The sequence below is a fragment of the Somniosus microcephalus genome, chromosome 16 (assembly GCF_052327205.1).
Source record: "Somniosus microcephalus isolate GS21.2 chromosome 16, FLI_Smic_1.0, whole genome shotgun sequence".
In the NCBI taxonomy this organism is placed as follows: Eukaryota; Metazoa; Chordata; class Chondrichthyes; order Squaliformes; family Somniosidae; genus Somniosus; species Somniosus microcephalus.
The window spans coordinates 64934234-64956319 of NC_141002.1; the positions used below are offsets into that span (position 1 = coordinate 64934234).

Genomic DNA, 22086 nt, shown 5'->3' on the forward strand with positions numbered 1-22086 from the left:
TCCTCACAGCAGGTGGTTATCACACTAGACTCAAACAAGGTGACTTCTAACAACAGCATTTCAAACCTGCGTCTCCACAAAAGCCCTCATAGCGCACACTTTACAGAGATGACTGCTTGTCTGACAGCAAAACACTGCGGATGCTGGAAATCCGAAATAACAGAAAATGCTGGAAAAACTCAGCAGGCCAGGCAACATCTGTGGAGAGAGAAATAGAGGCAACGTTTCGGGTCGAAACCCTTCTACAGAAGTGAGAGAAAAGGCAGTTTGGGGCTGGGAAATGGGGGAGGGGATGAAAGAAGAGACATTAAGAGATATTCAAGGTGTCTCTTCTTTCATCCCCTCCCCCATTTCCCAGCCCCCAAACTGCCCTTTGTTTCATTTCCTGCCTTTTCTCTCAGTTCTGTAGAAGGGTTTCGACCTGAAACATTGACTCTATTTCTCTCTCCACGGATGTTGCCTGGCTGCTTGTCTGTCTGTTTTATCTTCCTCTGTTCACAGCTGGAATGGGGGGGGGGGGGTCAATGGGCAAGAGGTGCTTATTGATTAAACTACAAGCATTGTGCGTGAGTCTACAATCTTTGGGGGGGAAAATAACTTTTTTTTAAAAAGGCAGATTAATGACCTTTTATCTGGGTGCCTTTTTTCAAACTTGGGAATATATTTTACTTTAAAAACAATATTAAAAGGTAACTTTTGCCCCCCAATCCTTTGTGGAAAAATGGTTTAAAAAGCCAAAATGTGACAGGTTACATTTTCTTTAAATGAGAAACATATTTTGGTATTTGTTGTGCATTTTTTTTTTTTTTTTTTGCAGTTCAGGAACAATATGGAATGGTCTTATATAAGCTGAGGACATTTCTATTTAACAAGAAAATAGATGACACTAAAAGACCAAGTATGAAGATCACAAGTTTCAATGTTGTTTTATGGTGAGTTTACTAGTTTTAGTAATGTCCATTTCAATGACAGTGATGACAGAAACAAATACACTATGTACATGAAGAATTTTCCACACAAGAATTCAGTGCTGAATCTTTTACACAAAAGTTTAAAAATCTATACAAATCTTACAAAGGGTTATTTCATACAAAAGTTGCAATTATACAATGATCGTACAATTCAGTAAATAGTTTATAGCCTTGAATATAGATTTACAAGTCAAAGCTCAATGATTATCAGTGCTCAAGCCCAAAAAAGCCTTGCACAAATACTTAGTTAACCCTACTCTCATTAAACTGTCAAAATCTTCACCTCTTCTCTCATTTCCAAAACTAGCATATTGTCTGTGCACTGTGTGTAACAAAGTTGTAAACCCATTTACACAGAACAGGGTAAACATTATGTTGAAACATTTTCTCCTGTTGAAAATTAGTCTTCATTGGCAATATTGCTTTGCTTGTGCATCTTCTTTCTAAAGCAAGAACTGGCTAAATGACTCAAGTTCAAATCAGTTTTCCATTCCCAGTCTATTGTATATGTTAAAATGATTCATACACAGCCCAAGTTTGCATCACTTTCGAGAATTCTAGGTTGTTTGAAGGACAGCCTTCTAAAGACAAGATTGTAATTTAATCTATTATGTAATCAAAATGTCGCTAAGGCATCACGAGTGTTTATCACGCAGAACACGATTATAGCTAATCATAAAGTTGCAAGTCCCTGGACTTCTTGTATATTCCAGCAGGTCTAAAGCCTTATCCAAATGTGCTGATGCAATACAAAGACCATCAGCACCAGTTAAATTAATATAGGCTAATTATAATGGGTCACAGGATTCAACATTTGATGCTGCCTATGTTCCAGCCCACATCAAGTCCTGCTCACCCATCACCTCCCTTTCCTCACCAGCCGACATTGGCTCCCGGTGCCCCGCAACACCTCAAATTTAAAATTCTCATCCTCCTGTTTAAATCCCTTCATGACCTCACCTCTCGTTATGTCTGTAACCTTCTCCAGCCCTACAACTTGTTCTAAATTTTGAAATTCTCCGACTCTGGGCCTCTTCTGCAGTAACCCCCAGATTTGGCAGCCATGACTTCAGCCACCCAGGCGCTGGAGTTCCCTCCCTAATTTCCCTTTCCTCCTTTAAGACCCTTCTTAAAACCCACCTCTGCCCAAGCTTTTTAGTCACCCCTCGTGTATGCTCCTTCTTTGGCTCAGTGACCCAGTCTTTTCTGATTCTATAATGCACCTTGAAATATTTTGCTATATTAAAGATGCAATATAAATGCAAGTTGTTATTGAATAGTTGGGAAATGATTAAAGGGGAAATGATTAAAGGGAAAAATAAGAGCTATTGTAATGCTCCATTTTCTAATTGCAACAAATATCTTTAATTATGCAGTTCATCACCCACTAATCAAATGGCTCCAACAATAATTAATACATGGTGAGGAAGATCATTTTAACACCAAGTAAAATAGTTTCTTTTTTAAAAAAAAACATGGCTTCTGAAATGTTATTTCAAGAAGGAAGACCACTAAAGCACATTTTAAAACAAAATCAGAATGTAAATTCTAGGACCATAATTACTGTTTACAGCAAAATACAAACAGAAGTAACACTCCTTAGAAACTAAGCTTTTACTTAGAAAACTCCTCTAGACATTGCGGGAGCATTCTCAACATTTTTTTAAATTCTTATTCAAATAAGATTGTATTAAGTATTTTTTCTACATTTTGCACTTGCTTAATGCACTATAATTCTAACAAACTAACGTACACCCTAATTATACTCTGAACGTGGGCTGTTATGCATAATACAACATAATTCTCCCATAGGTCCAGAAAGGGAGGGTCAGTGTTACAATAGTTTATTTAAAAGGTCATTTTTGCATCACTTGGGTATTTCTCAAAAATGAAAAATCAACATGTCCCTTTTGCTCAATTGCTATTTCTAAATAACAGAAATGGGAAGTTACGTGCGATTCTGGTCCACACCCAGTTAAACAGAACCAGCTGAGCTGAGAATCTCTCTCCCTTAAAGCAGAAGAATGCAGTTTGACTCAAATATACTTGGGGGGTGGGGGGTGAAGGATGAAAAAACACACAAAGTTGTAACTTAAATTTCTAAAGGACACACACACAAAGTTCTTTATTTTGTATGCAGAAAAATGCAATTCCATCTAATCCTTCATTACACCACCTGGTGCCTGTAACAATTCTGACTGATCATTTCTATAAAAAGACAGTTTGATTTTTATTACAGGAAAAATATAATTGTACCACTTCGATTTGAGCCCAAGTACACAGATCAATTGGTCGTTTGTGAATATACTTACGGAAAAGGGATGTTGGAGCCTTACATTCTCTATTAAATTGTGCATATGATTTTATATTTCTTCTGAAAATGTGCAATTTTTATTTTGTCAATGTGAACTCACAGATCTCTCCGTTTCCCTCGTGAAGGATTATTAATAGCAGCACCGAAGTGAAATAAACATTAATCATGTGGAGAGGATTCTAACCTTCAGTGTAAAACTTTGACAGCCTGATGTGCTCACAAGGCATCAGTACTTAAGCAGTAAGCAAATCATCTGTGTGTTTACTCATTTTTCTTCAAAAATGAAATGATTAGAGTCCCTCACTGTATCACATAGAATGGCGTTTATCACAGTTCATCATCATCTGTGCTGAAGCTACTTCTCCTGCTGCTTCCTTTAGATGCACCAGGTGATATTGCAGACAACAGTGGATCAGCACCCAATGGAGAGATTGTGTTGTCTATTAGAATGTCATCAAGCCTGTTGTCCTGTTTCAAAGCAGCACTGAAGGACAAGTCTGTGAAATGTGACAAAGGATCCAAGAAGCTACAAGACCCATCATTGAGTTCACTCAACATCTCAGGCAAGGTTGGCTGCTGCAGGTAATCAGGGCCTTTGTCCTCTCGGTAGGACTCGTGCTTGACAAGGTGAGCAGCCAGCTCCGTTGGATTAAGGGCCGACGACATGGTGGGCAGCCCATGGGCTCGAGCCTGCATTTCCAGCTCCTGCAATTTGAATGAGAGAAAGTCATCTTGGGTATATCAAATGATTTAGAAATGCAAAAGAAAACTGTAACTTGCATTTAAACATGGAGAAGGAGGTTATCTTTAAAGCCTAATAATGAGCGTAGGATTCTTCCAGTACACGGCTGTAGTGAGACTATGGACTAGGCGACAACAGTATTAGCCATCTCAACCAAAATTCCTAGGGCACATAACCAAATGTAACTTTTTTTTTGGAGGGGTTGGGAGCAAATTATAACTCTCCTCTCCTAACCCCTCCCAAATATACATCAGCTCCAATGCAAAGTGTTAAAAACATTATTTTAACATATTAAAAACGTGTTTTGCTAGTGGGTTTTTTCACACTCGTATGGGCAGAAATTTCCACCATATACATGGTCATTTTACCTTTTGTCTAAAACTAATTGCAATGTTGGGGTGGAGGAAGAAAACTTAATTGTACTTTTTTTTTTTTTTTAAAAAAACCTCTCAAATGCAACTCCACAAAACTGTAACTTATTTTGATCAGACTTTTATTGGTTCACCAGCGGCAGCAGCGAGAGCGGCCCTGGTTGGAGACTGAGAGCAGAGACTGAGGATTTAGAGCGGGGAGAGAGAGAGCGGCCCAGACTCACCGGCAGCAGCAGCAAGAGTGGCCCTGGGTGGAGACTGAGTAAAGAGACCGAGGACTTAAAGAGCAAGGAGAGAGAGAGAAGTAAAAAGTCATCGCAATGTGACGTCACCAGAAAGCAGGTAAGTGATTGGTTGGTGAGTATTTCTCTCTTTTTTCCAAACTTAATTTTTGTGGTTTATAGTTTCTAGGGTCTCCGTTGTGTAGCGGAGAGTGCTAGTAAACAAGGGCCCTTGAGTATATCATTTAATTGTAGTGTAATTAGTGGTATTGATTTGATTTGTTAATTTGAATTAATTAAAGGTTAAGTCATGGCAGCACAGCTCGGCCCCGTGGCATGCTCCTCCTGTACTATGTGGGAAATTAGGGCCACTTCCTGTGTCCCTGATGACCGTGTGTGCGGGAAGTATATCCAGCTGCAGCTACTGGCAGACCACATTGCGGCGCTGGAGCTGCGAATGGACACATACTGGAGCATTCGCGATGCTGAGGACATCGTGGATAGCATGTTTAGGCAGTTGGTCACACCGCAGGTAAAGGCTGCACAAGCAGGAAGGGAATGGGTGACCGCCAGGCAGAGTAGTAGGTGCAGGCAGGTAGTGCAGGGGTCCCCTGTGGCCATCCCCCTCTCCAACAGATATACCTCTTTGGATATTGTTGGGGGAGATGGCTTATTGGGGGAAGGCAGCAGTAGTCAACTTCCTGGCACCATGATGGGAGGAAAAAGAGCGGGAGAGCTACAGTGATAGGGGATTCTATTGCAAGGGGAATAGATAGGCGTTTCTGCGGCCACAAATGAGACTCCAGGATGATATGTTGCCTCCCTGGTGCAAGGGTCAAGGATGTCTTGGAGCGGCTGCAGGGCATTCTGGAGGGGGAGGGTGAACAGCCAGCTGTCGTGGTGCATATAGGTGAAAACATGGGATGAAGTCTGAAATGCTGAATATAGAGAGTTAGGAGGTAAATTAAAAAATAGGGCTGCAAGGTAGTAATCTCAGGATTGCTACCAGTTCCACATGCTAGTCAGAGTAGAAATAGAAGGATATTGCAGATAAATACATGGCTGGAGGAATGGTGCAAGGGTGAGGGATTCAAATTCCTGAGACATTGGAACAGGTTCTGGGGGAGGTGGGACCAGTAGAAACTGGACGGTTTGCACCTGGGCAGGACCGGGACCAATGTCCTACGGGGGGGGGGGGGGGGGGGTGTTTGCTAGTGCTGTTGGGGAGGGTTTAAACTAAAATGGCAGGGGGTTGGGAACCTGTGCAGGGAGACAGAGGAAAGGGGAGCAAGGATAGAAGCAAAAGACAGGAAGGAGAAAAGCAAAAGTGGAAGGCAGAGAAATCAAGTGTGTAAATCAAACAGGGCCACAGTAAATAATAATTCTACAAGGATTAAGAGTGTTAAAAAAACCAGCCTGAAGGCTTTGTGTCTTAATGCGAGGAGCATTCATAATAAGGTGGATGAAATAGCTGCACAAATAGATGTAAACGGATGATATAATTGGGATTACAGAAACATGGCTCCAGGTTGACCAAGGCAGGGAATTGAACATCCAGGGGTATTCAATATTCAGGAAGGACAGGCAAAAAGGAAAAGGAGGTGGGGTAGCATTGCTGGTTAAAGAGGAGTTAATAATAGTAAGGAAGGATATTAGCTCTGATAATGTGGAATCTGTATGTGCAGAGCGGAGAAATACCATGGGGCAGAAAACATTAGTGGGAGTTGTATACAGACCCCCAAACAGTAATGCCGAGGTTGGGGATGGCATTAAATAGGAAATTAGAGATGCGTGCAATAAGGGCACAGCAGTTATCATGGGTGACTTTAATCTACATATAGATCGGGCTAACCAAATTAGTAATAATACTGTGGAGGAGGAATTCCTAGAGTGTATACGGGATGGTTTCCTGGACCAATATGTCGAGGAACCAACTAGAGATCAGGCCATCTTAGACTGGGTATTATGTACTGAGAAAGTATTAATTAGCAATCTTGTTGTGCGAGGCCCCTTGGGGAGGAGCGATCATAATATGATCGCATTCTTCATTGAGATGGAGAGTGAAGTATTTGACTAGGGTCCTGAATTTAAATAAAGGAAACTATGATGGTATGAGGCACGAGTTGTCTAGGATGGATTGGGGAACATTACTTAAAGGATTGATGGTAGATAGGCAATGGCAAACATTTAAAGATCGCATGGACGAACTACAGAATTTGTTCATTCCTGTCTGGCATAAAAATAAAACAAAAATGGTGGCACAACCATGGCTAACAAGGGATAGCATAAGATCCAAGGAGAGGACATATAATTTGGCCAGAAAAAGCAGCAAACTTGAGGATTGGGAGCAGTTTAGGATTCAGCAAAGGAGGACAAAAGGATTAATTAAAAAGGGGGAAAATAGAGTATGAGTGTAAGCTTTCAGGGATCATAAAAACTGACTGTAAAAGCTTCTATAAATATGTGAAGGGAAAATGATTGGTGAAGTCAAGTGTAGGTCCCTTGCAGTCAGAATCAGGGGAATTTATAATGGGGAATAAAGACATGGATGACCAATTAAATACACACTTTTGTTCTGTCTTTGTTCTGTCTTCACAAGGGAGGACACAAATAACCTCCCAGAGATGGTGGGGAACATAGGGTCTAATGAGAGGGAGGAACTGAATGAAATCAGTATTTGTAGAGAAATGGTGTTAGGGAAATTGATGGGATTGAAGGCCGATAAATCCCCAGGGCCTGATAATCTACATCCTAGGGTACTTAAGGAAGTGACCCTAGTAATAGTAGATGCATTGGTGGTCATCTTCCAAAATTCTATAGACTGGCACAGTTCCCATGGATTGGAGGGTAGCTAATGTAACCCCACTATTTAAAAAAGGTGGTAGAGAGAAAACGGGGAATTATAGACCGGTAAGTCGGACATCGGTAGTGGGGAAAATGCTAGAGTCCATTATAAAAGATGTAATAGCAGAGCACTTGGAAAACAGTGACAGGATCAGACAAAGTCAACATGGATTTACAAAAGTAAATCGTGCTTGACTAATATACTGGAATTTTTTGAGGATGTAACTGGTAGAATAGATGAGGGAGAACCAGTGGATGTGGTGTATTTGGACTTTTAGAAGGCTTTCAATAAGGTCCCGCATAAGAGGTATAAAGTTAAAAGCACATGGGATTGGGGGTAAGGTACTGACTTGGATAGAGAACTGGTTGGCAGACAGGAAGCAAAGAGTTGGAATAAACACGTCTTTTTCCGAGTGGAAGGCAGTGACTAGTGGGGTACCGCAGGGATCAGTGCTAGGACCCCAGCTATTCACAATATATATTAATGATCTAGACGAGGCAACTAGATGTAATATCTCCAAGTTTGCAGACGACACAAAGCTGGGTGGGCATGTGTGCTGTGAGGAGGATGCCGAGAAACTCCAGTATGATTTGACAGGTTGGGTGATTATACTGCATCTGCCATGCATCTGCCCAATGTGGATAAATGTGAGGTTATCCACTTTGGTGGCAAAAACAGGAAGGCAGATTATTATCCGAATGGCAATAGATTGGGAGAAGGGGAAGTGCAACAAGACCTGGGTGTCCTTGTGCACCAGTCGCTGAAGGTAAGCATGCAAATGCAACAGGCGGTTAAGGCGGCAAATGGTATGTTGGCCTTCATAGCGAGAGGATTACAGTACAGGAGCAAGGATGTCTTGTTGCAGTTGTACAGGGCCTTGGTGAGACCACACCTTGAGTATTGTGTGCAGTTTTGGTCGCCTTATGTGAGGAAGGATGTTCTTGCCATGGAGGGGGTGCAGCGAAGATTCACCAGACTGATACCTGGGATGGCAGGAATGACGTATGGGGAGATTGGGTCGATTGGGCTTATATTCACCGGAGTTTAGAAGAATGAGAGGAGATCTCATTGAAACTTATAAAATTCTAACAGGACTAGACGACTAGATGCAGGAAGGATGTTCCCAATGGGAAGTCCAGAACCAGGGGTCACAGTCTAAGGATAAGGGATAAGTCATTTAGGACTGAGATGAGTAGGAATTTCTTCACCCAGAGAGTAGTGAACCTGTGGAATTCTGTACCACAAAAGGCAGTTGAGGCCAATTCATTAAATATCTTCAAGAAAGAGTTAGATATATTTCTTAAGGCTAAAGGGATCAAGGGATATGGGGAGAAAGCAGGGACAGAGCACATATGCCAGAAACACTGTTTACGGAGGTCACGGACCATCATCAAAGACCCTACCCACCCCAGCCACAGTCTGTTCGCCCCCTTGCCATCTGGGAGACGCTACAGATGCATTCGCACCTGAACGACCAGATTTAGGAACAGCTTCTTTCCCAGGGCTGTCATCCTACTGAACTCCACAAATAAACGCTAAAGCCTGCACATCTGTCAATGCACTTTATTATGTTTATGTTAATGTATTACAAGCCAAATGAATGTTGAATGTTTAAATGTCTTAATCTAAAATGTACACTCTCGGGAGCCGCAAGCCTACATTTCGTTGTACTGCACTTGTGCACTAACAATGACAATGAAGTTGATTATGATTATGATTATGATTATGATGATCTCATTAAATGGCAGAGCAGGCTCGAGGGGCCGAATGGCCTACTCCGATCTTCTCTGTTTCTATATATCCCTGAACAGAATATACATCTAAAAGAAACATTCTCCGATCTCCTGTAGCACTGCTCAAGGTTAGCTTGATGTTTAACTTGGTACCATTCTAATATGACCAATCCCAGGGAGTGAATCCAACCTAGCAGGGTTGAAGAGGGTAGCATTTAAAAATTAATATTGGATGTCAGAAGAGGCTCTCTGTTTACTAGCACTGGGAATGTAGCAAATTGCGATGGCTGCTGTTAAAGGTTTTTTACTTTTTCAGATTTCCAATTCAGACTGCTGTATCTGGGATAACATTTTTTGTTTCCCCCCCAATCAGAAATTTGGGCTGTATTTTAAAGATTTTTACATAAATATGAATGCAGCACTGGTCATTCTCAGATGTGCTTACAAACTCTAGCCTGTCTTTTTAGTCCATTTTAGACTTGGGTTTAGATGCATTTTGGAAGTTGTAGTGTAGAGTGACACGGGCAGTGAGATTGGTGCATTCTGTGAATTGTAATTGACCTGCAGGATGTGAGCAGTGTAACTGCTGTATTCTAAGAGTCACCTTCTTGGTGCAGGTTCTTTATCTGAATGAAGTACAAAAGCAGCTAGGAATGGGCCCCAGAAGAGGAAAAGCTGTTATGGGGAAACTTTATGGAAACAGGGAGACATTTCTACCGTGTAATCGCTGACAACATTATTGCTTTTTAATAGAAAAAATTACTTTTTTTTTTAAAATAACGCATTCATTATTTACACAACTATATATTCAGCCCCAGAAACGAAAATGGCAGCTGAAACCGGCATAATAAAAATAGCAAAGTGATTAATTTTAAATTAATTCGGCAAGGGGATGGACACCAGGATGAAGCATTAGAGCGGAGAAACAACCTGCACAGAGGACTGGGAGACACAAATAGCAATAGAGTAAAGAATAATTCAGAAATAAGAGGGTTCAGACAGGGGGCAAATGTAAGGCAGTCCAAGATGTGTTTGGAGTGCATGCACATTGCGTGGTAAATAAGGTTGGGGAGCTGCAGGCACACGTCCTCATATGGGATTATGATATAGTGGCAATAAGAGAGATCTGGCTCAAAGAAGGGGAGGATTAGGTACTTGATATTCCTGGCTATAGTGCATTCAGGAAAGATAGGGAAGGGGAAAATAAAGGAGGGGTGGCAGTATTGATCAAGGAAACTATAATAGAACTGAAAAGGAATGATGCAGTTGAGGGGTCAAAGACAGAATTTATTTGGTTAGAATAAATGGAGAGGAGCCATTACACTACTGGGTATATACTATAGGCCACCAAATAGTGGAAAGGAGAAAGAGGAGCCAATGACAGAAAATGGAAGAACTATAGAGTAGTGATAATGGGGGACTTCAATTATCCTAATATAGACAGGGATAGTAATAGTGTAAAGGGCAAAGTGGGGGAGAAATTCCAGAATTATGTACAAGAGAAATGTATTGATTAGTGTATTTCTAGTCCAATGAGGAAGCAGTTCTGGATCTAGTTCTGGGGAATGAAGTGGTGCAAGTGGACCATTTTTTGTGGAGAGCATTTGGGGGAACAGTGATCATAATACAGTACCAGACTTCGAGTAGTTATGGATAAGGACAAGGAATAATTAATCGTAAAAATACTTACCTGGAGGAGTGTGAATTTACAGTGAGTTAAAAGGGGATCTGGCTCAGGTGGATTGGAATCAAATATTGGTAGGCAAAACAGTAACTAACAAAAGGAGGCCTTCAAAACGGAAATGGTTCGGGTACAAAGTGAACACATTCCCACGAGGGGGAAAGGAAGGGCATCCAAAGATAGAGCTCCTTGGATGACTAAAGATATAGTAGTTAAAATAAAACAGAAAAAGGAGGCTCATGACAAATGTAAGGTTCATAATACAGTAGAGAACTAAGTTGAATACAGAAAGTTCAGAGATTATCTAAAAAGGATGCTAAAGAAGGGGACAAAGAGAGCATGAGTATAGATTAGCGGCTAACATAATAGGATACCCAAAAGTCTTTTAGAAACATTTAAATAGTAAAAGGGTAATAACCAATTAGGGACCAAAATGGTGATCTTCTTGGAGGCAGAGGGCAGGACTAAGGTATTAAATGAGTACTTTGCATCATTATTCACTAGTGATGATGATGCTGCCAATGTTGCAGTAAAGGAGGAGGCAGTAACAATATCGGATAGGATAAAAATAGATAGAGGGTGTACTTAAACGGTTGGCAGTACTCAAAGTAGAAAAGTCATCCAGTCTGGATAGGATGCATCCTTAGGTTACTGAGGGAAGCAAGGGTGGAAATTGTGGAGGCTCTGGCCAAAATCTTCCTTAGATATGGGGGTAGTGACAGAAGACTGGAGGATTGCAAATGTTTCTTTTTTTTTTTTTTTTTTTGGAACAGGGGCATGAGGGATAAACCTGCAGTTACAGGCCAGTCAGCCTAACATCAGAGACAATAATCCAGGACAAAATTACTTGGCATGTGGAAACGTATGGGCTAATAAATGAAAGTCAGCATGGATGTTAAAGGGTGTAGAAGAACATGCCGGGAGCAGCACCAAATATACCTGAAAATGAGGTGCCAACCTGGTGAAGCTACAACGCAGGAATACATGCATGCTAACTAGTGGAAGCAGTATGTTACAGGCAGAGCGGAGCAATCCCACAACTAACGAATCAGATCAAAGCTCTGCAGTCCTGCCACATCCAGTAATGAATGGTGGACAAAATGAAACAACTAACAGGAGGAGGAGGCGGCTCCATGAATATCCCCAACTTCAAGAATGGCAGAACTCAGCATGGGAATGCAAAAGACAAGGCTGAAGCGTTTGCAACCATCTTCAGCCAGAACTGCCGAGTGGATTATCCATCTTGGCCTCCTCGAGGTTCCCACATTCACAGATGCCAGTCTTCAGCCAATTTGATTCATTCCACGTGATATCAGGAAACAGTTGAGCGCATTGGATACAGCAAAGGCTATGGGCCCCGACAACTTGATGTAGTGCTGGAGGCCTGTGCTCCAGAACTAGCTGCGCTTTTAGACAAGCTGTTCCAGTACAGCAACAACATTGGCATCTACCAGACAAAGTGGAAAACTTCCCAGGTATGTCCTGTCCACAAAACGAAGGACAAAACCAATACGGCTAATTACCGCCCCATCAGCCTACTCTCAATCATCAGCAAAGTAATGGAAGGAGTCATCGACAGTGATAACAAGCAGCACTTACTCACCAATAACCTATTCAATTTGGGTTCCGCCAGGACCACTCTACTCCAGACCTCATTATAGCCTTGGTCCAAACATGGACAAAAGAGCTGTATTCCAAAAGGTGAGGGGAGAATGACAGCCCTTGATATCAAGGTAGCATTTGACAGTGTGGCACCAAGGAGCCCTAGTAAAACTGAAGTCAATGGGGATCAGGGGGGAAAAACCCTCCCCTAGCTGGTGTCATACACAGCACAAAAAGATGGATGTGGTTGTTGGAGGTCAATCATCCCTGCAGGAGTTCCTCAGGGCAGTGTCCTAGGCCCAACCATCTTCAGCTGCTTCATCAATAACTTTCCCTCCATCATAAAGGTCAGAAGTGAAGATGTTCGCTGATAATTTCACAGGGTTCAGTTCCATTTGCAATTCCACAGATAATAAAGCAGTCTGTGTCTGTATGTAGCAAGACCTGGACAACATTCAGGCTTGGGCTGATGAGTGGCAGGTAACATTCACGCAACACAAATGCCAGGCAATGACCATCTCCAACAAGAGTCTAACCACCTCCCCTTGACATTCAATGGCATTACCATCACCGAATCCCCCACCATCAACATTCTGGGGGTCACCATTGACCAAAAGCCTAACTGGACCAGACACATAAATACTGTGGCTACAAGAGCAGGTCAGAGGCTGGGTATTCTGCAGCGAGTGTCTCACCTCCTGATTCCCCAAAGCCTTTCCACCATCTACAAGGCACAAGTCAGGAGTGTGATGGAAAACTCTCCACTTACCTGGATGAGTGCAGCTTCATCAACACTCAAGAAGCTTGACACCATCCAAGGCAAAGCAGCCCGCTTGATTGGCACCCCATCCACCACCTTAAACATTCACTCCCTCCACCACCGGCGTACCATGGCTGCAGTGTGTACCATCTACAAGATGCACTGCAGCAACTCACCAAGGCTTCTTCGACAGCACCACCCAAGCCCGCGACCCCTTCCACCTAGAAGGCCAAGGGCAGCAGACACATAAGAACACCATCACCTCAGAGTTCCCCTCCAAGTCACCCACTATCCTGACTTGGAAATATAACGCTGTTCCTTCATTGTCACTGGGTCAAAATCCTGGAACTCCCTACCCAACAGCACTGTGGGAGTACCATATTGACTGTGGCGGTTAAAGGCGGCAGCTCACCACCACCATCTCAAAGGCAACTAGGGATGGACAATAAATACTGGCCTTGCCAGCAATGCCCACATCCTGCAAATGAATAAATATTTTTTTTTTTTTTTAATAAAAAGTGATTAAAATACCCAACTCTTTCTTTCCTTCCAGCAAGGGCAGAGTCTCATATGGGGTAGAGTTTCACCGGCAGCCATCGAGTCCTCCTTCCCAAATAACTGCATAGCACAAAATACACATTCTGCCCTTTGGACTCTTTACAAACCTGAATCCGCAGCAGTAGTCTCCTGTTAGCCTGTTCCAGTTTCTTTTGCCTGTTTTCTAATTCTCGGACACGGTGCTGCTCTTTTTGGAGCCACTTGATGTATTCCACAGATGCTTTCAAAATGGTACCTTTGTTCCAGCGCACATCACTGCAGAGTAAAAGGTCATCTTTTAATAAAAGTCTGCCTCAGCAGAATTTTATCAAAAAAGGAAAAATTTAATCAAATTAATAAATTGCTAAACAGTTATTTTAAAGTGAAAACAAAGTGACTTAATGTAAAGAGGGCTACGGATTCTTGGTTAATGTTTTGTAGAGCTTGCACACTGGGGGAAGTAATGGGATACTATCTCATTTCCTCTAAACAAGTGCTCACAGAACAATGAAAAACTTCCCTAACAACTGGTCTTAACCATCAACTTCAGACGTACCATCACAGGATAAAGACTAGGAATACTGTCCATTAAATCCATTAACAGATTGGAGATCAGTATCCCATCCAGTCTGGCTTCACAACCATTATTCACATGGTAGGGACAGCATTTGAGCATATTACCAAACATTCTCCTCCCTGCCCTCATACCCAATTTTAATTAATTGGGTTATTTAAAAATGGTAATGCACAATGAATTCCCTTCATTGACCATTGCATCGATGCTGCTCTTTAACAATTTAATAACAACATTAATAGTTTCCAGAAATAGAATTTGGGGCCTTCTGTATAGAGGCCTTCTGTATAGAAGGTAGTTTTGATAGACCAATAAGGTAACTGGTTACTGTAATGATGCATTTTACAGTTAATAGTTTATAATTAAACACCAATTTTTAAAAGCAATTAAATCCAGCAGGACATTTGTTTAAAGCAATTACAAAGTCATACTATGCAGCACTATGTTGAAAGAGAGGAAAGGGGTTTTAAGGAAGTTCTAAAGTAGTTTTGGATCATTTTTCACTGTGCAGGCCGTTGATCCAGTTTTGTGCAGAAGCGCAACTGAAACCCAAGTGTGAAGAGTTTGAAAACAGGATTCTTTTAAATGCATCAATAGGTATCTATACTTACGGATCATTTGACTTTGGAATTAAGGTACCAAGCTCTTTAATACGATAATTGATGTTGAATCTTCGTCTTCGTTCAACTGTTAAGTAACAAGCGTTAAATTAGTTGCATAATGTGATTAAATGGCATAAACTGTATTCAAGTACAATTATACCTAAATATAGCCCAAGACAGAACCAAAACTTTCAACACAATGACATTGAATTAGACCACACTTACTCAAGTTGTGATTATCTTTCTTTTGCCTTTCTTTAACAAGTGCACGTGTTTCAGCATCTGCAGCAGTTAATGAGGACTTGGTTAGTTTCAAGCGACCATGAGTTCTATTTTGAATGCAACACAATCACATGCATTGATAGTCTTATGCCTGCCATCCGAACAACCTTCAATAGTCATTTTGTAAACTCATCTTGGTAGACGGTCTTTGCAAGCAATTTCTGAATAAGTCCCCATCCCTGAATTATTTAATTTATTCCATTAGAACATTTCCAAAATGAAATTAGTTTTTTTTTAAATATATACCTCCCCCCCCACCCCACAACATTATCCAGAGAGATATTAGTATCACGTGGCCACAGCAACCAATCTTAATCCAGTTAACCAGCAAAATCCACCCTCAAGTGCGCAATTGTGAATTTTCATAATAAGCCAGTGTTCTAAAAATACCACAATCTGAAAGACTGCTATATTGATTTAAATATTGAAGGGAGGCGTTCACCCGGCTTCCTAAATTCATTAGGCTTTAATAGAGCATGATATTAAATAAAATGTTAGACAGAGGGTCCTATTCTTGGTTACTGAGAGTGGCCATAAAATCAGCTGAAAAACACTTTCATGTTGAATTGGTGGAATGTAATAGAAATCTTTTTTGTTCTTAATAGGTTAAGCTATTTGCTTTTTCTAGAACTACTTTTAGAACATGCAAAAAAGGGAAAATAAATGGATGGGATTCCCTCTGCCTGTAATCTCTGAGGAGAGCTGTTAGCAGTAGAATTGCCCAACCAATCTGGCACAAACCAGAGAAACAACTCCTTTCTATTGCACAAATTATGGAGTGCTGCTATTTTTTTTAAAAATTGAGAAACAAAGGCAAAGGTCCATTGTACAGGACACCGTGGAACAATAAAAATAGATGAAACGAATCAGTAATAAAGGTGATGCAAAGCTTTGGTTTCAAAGCCTGAAGAATGTAGGAGGAAAGAAAAACTACAGGAGGCAAAAAAATCCTTAGCTTTGGAGGTGCTGAGACAAAAAACTTCAATGCTGTGAGGGTGTAGGGAAGAGAAAGAGTGTATGATGGTCTATTTGTAGCTTAAGAACTAAAGGGAAAAGTTCAAAGAAGCAAGGACCATAGTGGTACTGATAAAAATGAAGAAAGAGACAAGAAAGATTGAAACAGAGCGAAAGAGTACAGGACATTAGAGGTTAGAGGCGAGAGATAAACTTCCGACCACATATCCGCACCATCACTAAGGCCGCCTATTTCCACTTTGGAATATTGTCTGACTCCGCCCCTGCCTCAGTTCATTGCTGAAACCCTCATCAATGTGCTGAAACCCTCATCAATGTCTTCGTTACATCTAGACTTGACTATTCAACGCACAGGCTTCCATGTTCTACCCTCCGTAAAGTTGAGGGCATCCAAAACTCTGCCCATGTCCTAACTCGCACCAAGTCCCATTCACTCATCAACCCTGTGCTTGCCGACCTACATTGGCTCCTGATTAAGCATTGCCTCAAATTTAAAATTCTCATCCTGTTTTCAAATCCTTCCATGGCTTTGCCCCTCCCTATCTCTGTAATCTCCTCCAGCCCCACAACCCTCAGAGATATCTGCACTCCTCTAATTCTGGCCTCTTGAGCATCCTTGATTTTAAATCACTCCACCATTGGTGGCCATGCCTTCCGCTGCCAAGACCCTAAGCTCTGGAATTCCCTCCCTAAACCTGTCCGCCCCTCTTTCCTCCTTAAAACCTACCACACCAAGCTTTTGGTCATCTGCCCCAATATCTCCTATGTGGCTCAATGTCAAATTTTGCTTGATAACGCTCCTGTGAAGCACCTTGGGATGTTTAACTACATTAAAGACGCTATATAAATACAAGTTGTTGTTGTAAGATTGCCTATTAGAGGACAAGCTTTATTTGCATCCTGACCAGAAATGAGTATTGAGAACATCCCCAGTTATGGAGCAATATTCAAGTCATCAGGTGCTTTTATACCATAACTGTCACATCAGTGCAAAGCATGGTCTGCTTTTCACCAACACTAAAGTTGTAGTGTAAATACAAAGTCAGGTTCTGACTCGTTTCCAGACAGAAGCAGTGCAGGAGTCCCTGAAGATTGTAGTCTGACACCACATGTGCAGAGCTCTTTACTGACAGAATTCCAAGTTTCAGCCTGGCTGAAAGCTAAACTGTAGCTATTGATCGCCGACTGATAACTGAAACATACATGCATCTTGAGAAGGACTTGAGCTTCATGGAAAATTAAAAACTGCTGGAGGAAAGGAAGTGATTGGCATGAAAGATGCTTCTTGGAGTCAGCTTTCACAACAAAGGTAAAGGAGTTCCAATTCAGGTCACAGGAAATCGTGAGATTAAGAAAGTCAGTGGAGGGAAAAGGTGGAGCCAAAGGTTAAGAAGTGGCAGCTACTGCTTATTCTTGTTAGAGACAAGAAACTGCCCTTAAAAAAAACTTTGCACTGCCTTATTCCAAGATGGATCTCTGACAACAGAGCAGTTATTTAAAGATATGTACTAGTTTGGAGAATAGCTATCTTTTTTAAATGTGCTGAAAGACGACCAATTGTCAGAATTGTACTATTGCCCTAAAGCTCAGGATTAGGAATAGCTCTTTGATGTTATCAAACTATGTTTCATATCTCATGCGTTGAGATTCCATCCCACAAATGGAAAATAACTAGAGCATCCTTTACAGATATGATCGCATTGTGTCAAATGGTTTACCTACCATTACAAGTAGTAGTCAAAAAAGAACCCCGATGGTCATTGTTGCCAGCAAGCAGGAAGTGCTGCCTGCCATAGCAAAAATGGGATTTGGTCTGCATAGATATTGTAGACAGGACACCACTTTTGAAAAGAGTGTGGCTAATTTAATTTTCTCCGATATACTAGCCCAATTGTACCTACTGTTACCTAGTATTTAGAGCCATGGTGTTCCTTCACAAAGCACATACTTGGAATGCAATTTCAAAGACAGAAAAACTGCGTTTATTTTAATCTAATCAGAGATTACTATGAATTAAGAAATATCCTTTGTCCCAACATAGGTTTTCTAGATGGAGCCTCATCAAATTGCAAAAATTCAAAAAGGCTGACTGCTGTAATCTCACAAGGATTTACAATATACTACTGATTAATACATCACTTACTTCCAGGATGTGTTGTAGTGATTTCTCTTTTCACTGGACGGTTAGTAGAGCAGGAAGTGCCAGTGAGTCCAATATTAGTTGCAATCATTCCCTGATCACCACCATAGACATCTAGAATACTGCTGGACAATGGCAGCTGGTTAAACAAGCGAGAGGAAAAAAACAGAATAGATAAATACTCAAAAATTCTAAACTAGAGTGTTAAGGAATTGCTGTCTGATATGTTATACAGTATTTATATCACATTTACATTCATGTATACATGCTGAGAAATATGCTTAGAATTTTCTTCAGTTTGAGACCATCAGAGTCCTGAAAACTAGTAAATATAACCTATCAGATTGAGACCAGTTAGCTCACTTACTACCTATTCAATAGTCTTTGGCAACTTTCTTTCAAAAAAAATCAACTGCAACTTACCTTAATTGAAAGCAATCAACTTTATACAGGACACAGCTGAAACCAACTATTTAAAATCCATGTTTTTTCACCTGCAATTTATAAAGTAAGCATCTGCTGGTAGGTATCAATCAATTAACCAGTATGGTGGATCTATGAAAATCATTCCACACAAAAGGAATGAGTTCTGCTGCATGGTGCCATTCAGCAGGCAAAATGAATACTACAGCAACATGTTGGAAAAGAATACCAGAAATCACTAAACAACTATTTCTTCCTGCTTCCCTTTCCCCTAATCATTTATTTTCAAACTCAAAATAAATGCGTTAGTGCACTTCAACCTTCTTGCATCCTGGTTATCTGGGTTACTCATGTATCTAAAGTTTTGATTGTATTCATTCCTAAATTGCTGGAACTAATCTTGAGTCTGAGTTATAATTTCAACAGCTGTTGTTGGTTCATTATAATTATTGGAACTGATTTTAAAAGGTTGATGGAGAACATTTGTAGACATGTACTAGAGGATCTAGAATAAGCAATTTATTAATTCTTGGTACAATGAAATGGTGTTCTTACTTTGGTCTGCTCCGATTAGCACACAAAGTCAATATTTATGTTGTTCTGTGATGCCTGGCAAGTTGTTGCAAGCCCTGTACAGCTGTCAGATATTATAAGATGTATTGTGTATCAACATCATCTCTTCTAATATATTTTGTCCATTTTCAGTTTGTGTTAGTTATATACAGCTGCACTGAATGCTCTCTGCTTTGTCATGAGTCACTTCTCTATAAACAAGATAGTACTTGAGTAAAAGTCCATAGGCAGATCACACTCTAATACAAACCATTCTGTTGGTGAAATGAATGCCAATGTTCTTCATTTGCTGAATGTCAGTATGAAGTAAATAGTTCTAAACTAATACAAGCTATGTACTATGAAAATGATGCATTTTTTGGAAAACAGTATCACAATTCACAAACTATTTTACAACTATTAAGGAGTTTGTGTGTTTTTTTAATTTTCTCTTTTTTAATGATTTATTTTACGGTATTGTTACACAAGTGCCAGAATTTCTCTGGTACATCACTTGTCTATTCTTCAAATGTTAGCCTCTGCCTTGCATGCCAACAGGCACTTTAACTGTGTGGGGTATCACAGCAGGGGTCACTAGATAGTGATCAGGAATGGAAACCCGAGTTTTCCTCTTCTCTAGTCCCAGTGTTGCTGACCCTGTAGTAGCCTGGCTGAGATCAGCTGATTCAGTACAAACCCTGAACAAAGCTGGGAGCTTCCAGGTATATATGGATGAGTATAATTCTCTTGACTACAAATTCCTCCATGATTTTCATTATCTTATGGGCAAATTATGTAGCCACTATAACTTTGCCTATAGGATATATGTAGCACATGGAGGAATTTCTAGCCACTTGTAGTGCATTTATTTACTGAATCACCAAGGAACTTTTACTGTATAGCTTCAAAGCAGAAAGGTCATAAAAAGAGAGAAAGGAAAGAAGTTGCAGTAATATATTTCTTTACCCAGAGAGTGGTGAGAATGTGGAACTCACTACCACAGGGAGTGGTTGAAGCAAATAGTTTAGTGCCATTTAAGGGGAAACTGGACAAGCATATGAGGGAGAAGAGAATACAAGGTTCTGCTGATAGATTTAGATGAGGAAAGATGGGAGGAGGCTCGAGTGGAGCATAAACACTGGCATGGACTGGTTGGGCCGAATGGCCTGTTTCTGTGCCGTATATTCTATGTAATCCTATGTAATATAGCACCTTCATGGCTGCAGGATGTTCAAAGTGCTTCACGGCCAATGAAGTACTTTTGAAATGTAGTCCCTGTAATTTGCGCACAGCAGTGTCTCTCGAATAGCAATGAAATAAATGACCAGATAATCTGTTAGTGATGTTGGTTGAGGGATAAATGTTAGCTATGACACTGAGATAACTCCTCTGCTCTTCTTTGAATAGTGCCATGAGATCTTTTACGAGCCCTCTGTTTAACATCTCATCTGAAAGACAGCATTTCCAACAGTACTGCACTGGAGTGCCAACTTACGTGTTCAAATCTCTAGACTGGGGCTTGAACCCACAGCCTATGACTCAGAGATGAGAGTGTTACCACTGAGCCAAGGCTGACACAACGGGTTGAGAACTGGTGAAAATACATTGCATATAAACAAGATTATGAAATGACATTCCTTTAAGCTTATTTCTTTTATTTGAAGTCACCCACAAGAAAGAAAGAATTACATTTATATAGGGCCTTTCATGACCTCAGGATGTTCCAAAACGCTTTACAGCCAAAGTACTTTTTGAAATGCAGGGACAGTTACAATATAGGAAATGCAGCAGCCAACTTGCACACAGCAAAGTCCCACAAACAGCAATGAGATAATGTCCAGATAATTTTTTTAAGTTATGTTGGTTGAGCGATAAATATCGGCTAGGATATTGGGGAGAGCTCTCCTGCTCTTCTTCGAATAGTGCCATGGGATTTTTAAACTTAAATGTATTACCGTTTGTCTCATGTATTTTGATTTATACAGCTTTTAATATTTATCTTTAACTTGTGAAACCCCTCCAGGCACTCTGCAATGCCTGTCCATTATTTCCACACTGAGTAATTGCAGGGACAGTTTCACCATTTCATAACACTGCACTACATGGGGAATTTTGCTGAGAAGGAAACTTTGGTTAAACTCCATTCTGTATTTAACTCCATGTAAACTAGTAAAGTCATGAAAAAAATAATGGGAGAATTTGAAACATATACCAAATTTAATTTGTAGCAATAAAGCAGGCTGACTAACGCAGTTTTGAAAGATAAGCTCTCCTATAAATAATGTTACGTTACAGTATTAGAGACCGCTATTCTACGTGGAAAAATAATGTAAAGTTTTGGCTAATACTTTAAGAGACATGCACACAAGACAAATACTCCAGTAAAACATTTAAATATGAATGTTTATTATGAAGGATCAATGAATTGCACTTGCTGTCAAGCATTTTTTAGTTTGTTTTTAAGAACATGCTAAAATTTGGATTGCATTGTAAAATATCAAAATTAATGAGAACTTAAATGGTATGACCACCTAGTCTGTTCTATGTTATAGTTTTTGTCATAATTACATCACAAAGGGCCTGGCTCTGCATCATCCTGTTTGTACTTTGGTTACTTTATAATCCATTGATAACCTTTGAAAGTTGAAAGGCCTCACAGAAGCCAAAAACATCTAAACTGCATTTTTAAAAACTGCAAGGTGCTTACACGTTAGCTAAAAGCATTACATTGTTGTTATTTTTGCAACACCCTGCACTTCAT

At 40.5% G+C, this 22086-nt stretch overlaps 1 protein-coding gene across 3 annotated transcripts in view; it reads right to left on the reverse strand.

Annotated features, from left to right (window-relative positions):
* Positions 1-922: 922 nt before the first annotated feature.
* The window catches only part of tfec (transcription factor EC), a 31266-nt gene continuing 10102 nt past the window's right edge, over positions 923-22086 (reverse strand). Inside the window, exons 1-6 of one of the 3 annotated variants that reach the window (XM_086009166.1) lie at positions 18604-18766; positions 18354-18489; positions 15179-15235; positions 14963-15038; positions 13906-14086; positions 923-3990 (exon numbers count right to left, since the gene is read on the reverse strand). In XM_086009166.1, coding sequence (XP_085865292.1) covers positions 3613-3990; positions 13906-14086; positions 14963-15038; positions 15179-15235; positions 18354-18489; positions 18604-18609 — 834 coding nt within the window. In that variant the 5' untranslated portion in view covers positions 18610-18766 and the 3' untranslated portion in view covers positions 923-3612. Of the gene's footprint in view, positions 3991-13905; positions 14087-14962; positions 15039-15178; positions 15236-18353; positions 18490-18603; positions 18767-22086 lie in introns of those variants that run through there. The other 2 variants (XM_086009168.1, XM_086009167.1) reach the window with 2 other exon arrangements.